We start from the raw sequence: 9108 nt of genomic DNA on the forward strand, positions 1-9108 counted from the left end.
TTTTTAATTATTTGTCATTTTATCTAAGAGGTCTTATTTAAATATATTACTATTACGATTACTAAAAATTTAAAAGATTTCCTAAATTATGTCAAAAAGAAAAAAACGCCAAACCACATTTATAGTTTATAAGAATAGGGAAGTTTTTAACTAAATTTTCATAAATTTTTTTAATATTTAATTATTTTTGGATGAAGTATCTGATCAGTGCAAATTTCTGAAAGTATAAAATACTATTTATATTATATTCACAGTTGCTAATTTTTATTAAATGTAAAAATTACTTTAAAATATAAAAGTTGCATTAAATTATGTAATTATTTGTTTCCAATGTTAATTATCTACAAATACTTTTACATAGTTATTTAATTTTTAAAATTTTGCATTTTTCAAATCATCTTGCTCAAATGAGAGGGGAATGATTCTCCAATCACCTTGTGCTACTTGATTACCAGGTTTCCATGTATATACGTTTCTTCGACTACCATCATATGGCTCATAATCAGCAGCGTACAGGTATTCATTTTGCTTCCAATTTTTAATTGTTTCATTTTGTATTTGCCAATCTCCTTGGTTAACAGCATTGCCAGGTCGCCAAGTAAAAACATTTCTTCTATCTCCACCACTTGACGGATAATCGGCAGCGTACAAATATTCACCATAATAAACTCCATATATTTGGCAACTGTCGAATGAACCAATGATTCGAAACAAACCTTGTTCATCCACCTTATTTTTTTCTCTCCAAGTGAAAACTCTTCTTCGATCACTATCATAAGCAAAATCGCCGTTGGCTAAGTACATGTACTCACTTTGATATGTATTGTAAATATGGCACAGCTGACCATCCATCGGCCTACATTTAATATAATTTCGATACTGTGAAAGAATCGCTCGTTGTTGAGCTGAAAGTTCGGTATGAAGACATCGGTATAATAGCCACCAGCTATCCCTACTTTCCGGTAGGTCTGAGATGAAATCTAAAACTTCTTTACCTTCTTTAGGTAAAGTATCGTATAAACAGGCTTCAACAGCAGCACAAACACCATCCATGTTATTTCGTCGTAGTAAACTGCATTTCAACGTGAGCATTATAGCCTTTTGAAGAGAAATCATTGAATAGTAATAACAATACATAGCCAGTCTGCTAGATTTCTTATCTTCATTTGCACTTTTATATCTTTGAATTTGATTTTGCAACATAGCGAGAATTCCTAATCCAGCGTTCTCAAAATCCAACTGTGTCAGGTAAGATTTCTCGCTATCACTTAAGATGCCACCGTTTGTTTTAGCTATAGCGTTTAGAGAAGTTAATTGTTGTTTCATAGTTGATGTTGCCTCTAAGATACTGTCATAGATAGCTTCATCTTTAAAATCTTCTAAAGCATCTTTAATTACATCAGCAATCATTTCAGCCATTGAAGGTCCTTTATTTCCACCAAAGAGCGGAAGTATAGATGCTATTAAGCCGCAAACTCCTGCAATCAAAGGACCCACAGGTCCACCCACAACAGAACCGATTGTACCAATCAAACCTATGGCTCCAGATGCGATATCTAAGGCATCACCAGACGTAAATTTATCAATATTATCAACAACGCTTTGGGCAATATCAACAATTCCTTTCGCACCATCAATGTACTTATTGTCATCAGTCTTCATGTTTTTTACATCATTTTTTAGACTCTCAATTGTAGCAAGAACATTATCAGTATCTGCAGATGTCTTCTTTACCTAAATATAAGAAAAAGCGTTAGAGATTAAAAATAACAGTCACGAATTTTGTACTTAAAAATATGAAATTTTTTTAATTTTTTTTAAGTAATTAAAAATACTGAGAGTCAAACGGAAATAAAAATAACAATTGAAACATCAAAATTAAAAAGCTACTGATTAAAAAAAAAAGGAATTAAAAAAAACATGAATAATTTTTTTAACTGCTGCTTTTAAACTTTAAATCTGAGGCACATCTCAAGATTTGCAAAATCAGTTAATTTTTATCTAATTTATACTTCTCTCAAACTTTATACAATTTTTGTTTGGAAAATTTTAAAGCACGTGACAATATATTTTTTTAACATTTTTTGTGTTTCAGTAATAAGTCACACTTTATTAACTTGGGCTTTGTAAAACATTTGCAAGGACATTATCATTCTTTGATGCGAGGCTCCTTAAAATCATTGCAATCGTTCTAAATTTGTGCCTATTTTTATAACATAATTGTTCTATTAATGGCCTACTTAAATTACACGGCCAGATTTGTTGCATTTTCCGAAGAAAATTAAGAAGTCAGTTTTTTTACGGGTTGTGTATAAAAGCATAAGTTCTTGTTATGGTTAAGAGTTGTGTTCGCGCTATAAATATTTTATTCATATTTTATTAAACTGTTTGAAAAATAGTTTTTTCTTTGGGTGATTAGATTATTTTGTCCTGGATTTTTTGCTAACTGATTGCCTGCATCAGTTTATTCCAATAACACAGAATACTGAAATAGGCTTTCTAGCTACCGACATGCTAAACATAAACTTACATGTTGCTATGATTACCTAAAACTCTCCATTGAAAATAAAGTCAAAGGTTTTTTAATTTTCTTATTATATTAATTGAAATAAAAAGAAATATCTTTTGACTATGAATATTTATTCGATGTTTAAAATTTTTTTGAGTTCTTTCACTTGATCTTCCATTACTGAATATGTAAATTCTTTTTACAAATTATTGTAAAAAATATCATCAACAATGCGAGATCTATACTAGATTCCCTACGTTTAGTGATTGTCGCTAGGTAAATTAGCAATGCTAAAACAAATCTTTAAAACTTGTTCTGCAAATTTTAAATTGTTTGCTTAGAATAAAAAAAATAACATAAAATACTAAAAAGATTACAAATAAAATCAAACAAAGGTAGAATTGGATATATAGGTTTTCCTCTATATAAAATAATGTTTATTAATCTTAAGTTTTACATCTAAACCTTTTTTTAATTTTATGGCAATGTAACTTGCTATATCATATATATCTATGGTATCTTCAGAATGCTGAGACTGGTAGTTATGTAAACAACTAAGCAATATCTTGCATAATACTTTTTAAGGATTATCAAATGTTTGATAAATATTTTCTTCCCAGAAAAAATTATTGAGCAGACTTCTGTAAAAAATCTTTTCACTATTGCATATTTCTAAAAGTCTTACAAGTCTACCACCGATCATTTGATTATACTTACTAAAACCTAGCTCCAAAGGATCACTTTGTTAACTGAAGATAAGAACACATATATAGCCTTCGTCAAGCAAATAATTCATAAGAGATACAGTTGGTGGTAATGATTTAATTAGAGCATGAGAAGTTTCTTTAATTAATGTAAAATATTTACATTTTTATCAAACTTCAATACAGTTTGTAAATTCTCTATAAAGTATGGGTTTGTTATTACCTTTCACAGCAGCATTGCTGAGTTAATTGGATGAATTAAGTTTCTGCTTTGAATTAAGTGTAATAAATAATTTATAAAGCAATGATAAAAATTGTGCTGCATTATTTCTTTCAGGAACATATCTAAATATTGCAGTTGTTCTGTCACATATTGCCGAGATAAGGTGGACAACTTGTTTGTTGTTTACAAAGTAAGTGACTTGATAATTATTTTTTCTTAGCTTTTTTTTAATTCCTGTTTAGTAATCAATCTTTTAATTAACTTTATTAAAAATATATTCCCTGCAATGTAACCAGCAGTAACATCAACTTAGTCTCTGGAAAAAGCAAATAAAAAAAAGGGAAAAAATACATTTTTTTGTGTTCAACAAGTTATTTCTTACATTTTTCATAAAAGGGAGCATATCATATGAGGCGTTGGGAACGAAAGGGGCACACCAACCAAAATCAAGTTTTGAGTAAATCGCGTTTGAAGTTACAAAGTGTGTTTCTTCAGATTTTATCACGTGTAAATAACAAGGGATTTTTAGTCAGAAAGAGGCCCATTGACACGTTGATCTTGTGTTACATTGTACAGACTAAAGCAAAAATTGGTTAAAGAAAACGGATTTTCAAAAATTGGTTCGTGTGCCCCTTTCGTTTGCAACGCCTTATAAAATAAGTACGTTTTAATTACTCCTTTTATAAACTGAATGATAAATAAATAATTTTCTATCTCCAATAAATGCTTTATAAAACAATGAAAATGTATTAAAATTGTCAGATTTGTATATATGTAACAAAAGCTTTTACTTTAAATTCAATTTGGTGCATTGAGGTAATACACTCATTGATTTCTTTTTTCAAACATAAAACTGTTATGCAAACTTTAGCTAAAGATTTCACAGCATAAGAATACACTTTTGAAGCCCTGCAATCATAAAAATAAAAACAACTTCTTTATAGAGATTATTTTCTCGATCTTTTCCAAGTTATTTACCACTTTGATATTAGGCTGTTTATTGCAAACACACATGAAACAGGCAATCATTTGATACACAATTTTTGTCAATGTTTATTTAACATACTACCGTTTTTTAATTTATAATTTTCGCCACTGCAAAACCATTTAGGTAAATTAGGTAAAAAAATGAAGAATTTTATTAGCAGCCATCAACTTAAAATCAGTTGGCATGCCTGATATTTCTTGACTTACTCTAAATAAATGACCTGATTTGTTGCATTTTAGCTGCTGCATGTTTAAAACATGCAGTATAATAGAGTATTTACATTGCAAAACATTGTTTTGCAGTGTAAATATTCCTTAGAAAAATCTTTTATTCCTAATAATTAAAATTAAAATAAATACAAATAAAAAACTTTTATTTATTTATTTTTAATTGTTTTCCATAGAGAGTTGTGGGTAGTTTTAGCAAAGTGTAAGGTTATTTTTAATAGCATGTTGATACATGTTGATACATGTTGATATAGCTATCTGAAAGCTCAGTATTCTGAGAGGCAAATTTCGTTATTGGAATTAACTGAAGCAAGCAATCAGTTAGCGAAAAATCCAGCAAAACATAAAGTAATTACTTAAAGGAAATCTAACTATTATTTAACCATTTTAATGAAGCATTTTATAGTTTTTATTTACAGGAATAAAACATTTGTAGTGCAAACACGACTCTTAACCATAACAAGAACTCAAGCTTTTCTACATAAGCCGTAAAAAAAATGGCCTCTCAATTTTTTACGAAAAATGAAACAAATCAGGCCGTGTAATTTAAGTAGGCCATGTAGAGACTTTCATTAGATGAAAATAAACTTATTGGTTTTTTATTTTGATAATGTTTATTAAACTGCATTTTTTCTTAATTACTTGCAGCATGAATGTTAATGAAATACATAAATTAATGTTTAACTTTGTATTATTAACTTTGTGATAAGCTACTTACCGATTCCTCTAAATTTGCTAAAGCATTCAACGCATCTTGCATCGCTTGTTCGGAAGCCATTGCAAAAGATGATTTCTCTTCAGCACCACAAAATGTGATACCTCACCAGTATCAAAATGACTATTTATACATCCTGGGTTAACGCGAACTTTATACTTAATTAACGGAAACGCGTGTCGCAAAAGTAAATATTGGTCATTACAAAAAAACTTGTTTATTATGCAATGATGTAACGCCCATAAGATTTTTTTTGTACTCGAATTAAAACTTTTGACGTTGTGCAAACTCTAAACTTAAGTATGTTTATGCTTATGTCAAATTAGGTTGGTTAGCAAATAATGTGATTGCGAAACAAAAATATTCAAAAAAGGTTAAAAAATCGGCTTAATCGAGAGCAATTAGTAAATAATATATTTAGTTGTTTTTTTTTATTTCAAGTTTAAATTTTTTTTAAATGACCTATTAGTGTTTGAAAGTTACAACCACGTTAAATTTAAATACTCCTCATTTCGGAACAGGATCTGATTTACTAACAAGCTGACTAAACCGCAGCCTAAGTTCACACAATTTTCGGGGACCCAAAATGGCTTTAAAAACGTTTCAATTTGCAAGTAATTTTAGAGAATTATGGAAAAATAACAATTTCATGATTATTATTGTTTTTTAAAACTCTATTAACTCAATAACTTTTTTGAAGATTCTTTCGCACAACGAAATTGTAGAAGGAATAAAGAGCAGAACAGAAAGGGTAGAGCAGAACTATTTTAGCATAGGGGTTAGTTGAGCAACAAAAATATCTTAAAAACAAACTGCATGGCAAAATATGGAATTAATATGGTAACGCAATGCTTGACAAATGGTTATTGAACATTAGTCGAGATACACGAAAACTTTTTTTGTTTTAGAATAAAAAAAGTATTTCAAAATATTTCTCTTTTTGATGCTTTTAACTTTTTTTTATTAGCTATAGCTTAAATGTTGATCTTTTCTAATTTTTTATCGGAACATCGAATGATATTAACTATTTTTTTTTAAGTCTTTAAAATTTCTCTTTAAAATCTAAGTAGCATGTCACTTTGTCTGGTAGAAGTAAGTTGAGAAGCTCTGGAAAAAAAAAAAAGAGCAATTAATCACAAGTAAAAATATTGAAAAGAAAGATTTTTGCACTATAAACTAAACCGGAGGTAAGCAACGGAACTTAAGTTTTTTACGTCAAAATGCCTTTTACTGTACAAAAAATTACTTTAATGTAAAAAGAAGAAGCAAAAAATCTTCAAAAAAAAAACAGGCTTTCACTTATTTCATATAGAATATATATACTTTTAAAGTTAGTAATTTTTAAATCGGACTTTAAAGTTCAAGAAAATTGCATTAAATATTTTTAAATTTTATCACATTTTTTTTCTTCTTTTACTTACGTCATTAAGGTGAATAAAAATAAAAAAAATTGATAAATTATAAACACGCTTACTTTTAACGTTTTATTGATTTTTTATTTCTTCACAATAATTGCTCAACTTCGATTAAGATTAAGCAACTCTTTTAATTTTATTTCAATTAACTTAAGCAACTTAAATTTTAACTTAAATTTTAGGCAACTTAGGTTAACTTAAGCAACTCGGTAAACCTTAGGCAATATCTTGTTAAAAGAATCAAAAAATTTTATCCAATTTTTAGCAAAGAAAAACTTTCCAATAGTGAGAAAATTAAATAAATTTGGCGCACCGTTCATAAGGGTTTAAGTAAAAGTTTCTAAAATAAAGAATTTTAAAGCAAACAACAAATGATTTAACATTAAATAAACTATATAATTGTTTTTCATTCAAAATAATATCGCAAAATATGTTTGAAGGTCTCGAAAATAATTTGGTCTATCGCCCTCATGGATGTAAATCCGTCCCCGGTGTTGTTGGTTTTATGGTTAGATAATAGTTGTTTTGTGACTACTCATACGGAACTTGTAGCTTAAAAGAACTTGTAACTTCAACAGCATGTTTCGCCATCAGCAGGCTTATCATATATATATATATATATATATATATATATATATATATATATATATATATATATATATATATATATATATATATATATATATATATATATATATATATATATATATATATATATATTATATATATATATAATCTACCTTGGCATATTTGTGTAACAAATTATTACCATATTTTTGCTACATTAAATAAATATGCCATACCCTCAGTCGATGTATCAGCACTCCTCTGATAGTCAATATATGTCGTCACACTACTCACCTAAACCAGCAGTATAATATATATATAATATATTATTAAACAATTATTACTATCTATAAATTTGCCTTTACTCGATAATACCTCTTTTACAACTATCTTGCTATTTTACTCCAAACATATAATCACAATTATAATAATTTTTACTGTATTGTAAACAGTACTTTTTTTGTTTGAATTATATATATATATATATATATATATATATATATATATATATATATATATATATATATATATATATATATATATATATACGCACATATAAACATATGTAAAGACATTATATTATATAAATATGTATGCATAATTTTTTATTTTAGATGTAAATATTAATAAAACAGTTGTAAGCAAAAATAAAGCAGGAATCATTACAGTTTTTAAAGAAAACTGCAATTATACTTTCCTATATAATATTCAATCAAAACATGCATCATCTTTGATACACTACTTTGTTGAAATACGAATTTATTATTATGTTAATTTTCGCAATTGTGAATTAGCTCATGCTATAAAAATTGTTTATATTATTCATAAATAATAAAATATTAGTGTTGTCAAAAAAATGTTTTTTTGTTTAAATAAAACCCTGATTGCTGTCTACCATACATTTATATTATAAACCTTCTAGCATACTGCAGAGGGTAGTTAAGAATTGAAACGTACATATGTTTAAAAACATATAGTCTAAAAGTGTCAAAACAATAATCCTTGAACTTTAGGCAGTCTATTTCATATCCTGAAGAGAGCGTTACCAAGATAATGTAAAATCTGAATATAAGGTTTTGGTCAATACCCAGAATTTCAGCTGTTTGTTCATATGCTGCAAAAGCACGCCTTGAGGTATTGCCATCATTACTTGTTCCAGAACCACCACTTTTAGGGAAATCAACAACAAGTCCCATTTTGTTCATAAAATCAGTCTGAATCTTTTGTTTAGCTACAGATGCCTTTTCTTTGTGTTCTTTAGATCTTGCTTGCCACTTGTTTCTTTTTTATATGCAATGTGCAATAACATCTCAAAAAATCGAATCCATGCATGAAGACTGGAAAGACCATATTTGAACTCTCTGTTAGTATAATCTATATTAAGGATATCAAGACTGTTCATATTTTTTGGAGAGACACCACACACTGAACAGCATTGGTATGAGTTATTTTTTTCAGATAATATTGTTTGAACCTTTCCATCAATCATTGTAAGTTCAATAATACAATTCACTTCAATAGAAGATCCGCAAACCTCTAATAAAATCATACCCAAGCTTTCTATCTCACTTTTAATGTACTGATCTTCTTCAATCACAGATTCCTTGGATTCCATTTTGTATGCAAATCTTATGGGTCTACAATAGGCTCTGGAGGACGACTTTTGATTTCTCCAAATAGACACCTTTTCGTTGCTGTTGTTAAATCCAGTCAAATCCAATGGGACAAGACAAGTAATAAATAATGATTCTTCACGCTTT

General features: G+C 28.1%; 1 protein-coding gene across 1 annotated transcript; it reads right to left on the bottom strand.

Moving 5' to 3' along the window:
* Window positions 1-304: 304 nt before the first annotated feature.
* LOC124808451 (toxin CfTX-A) lies at window positions 305-5612 on the bottom strand. The gene is made up of 2 exons (XM_065794066.1): window positions 5370-5612; window positions 305-1734 (listed from the first exon to the last, which is right to left on the bottom strand). Exons 1-2 carry the CDS (start codon window positions 5427-5429, stop codon window positions 373-375), a joined length of 1422 nt encoding a protein of 473 aa, XP_065650138.1. The 5' UTR covers window positions 5430-5612; the 3' UTR covers window positions 305-372.
* Window positions 5613-9108: the final 3496 nt, after the last annotated feature.

Source organism: Hydra vulgaris, chromosome 03 (assembly GCF_038396675.1).
Source record: "Hydra vulgaris chromosome 03, alternate assembly HydraT2T_AEP".
Classification (NCBI taxonomy): Eukaryota; Metazoa; Cnidaria; class Hydrozoa; order Anthoathecata; family Hydridae; genus Hydra; species Hydra vulgaris.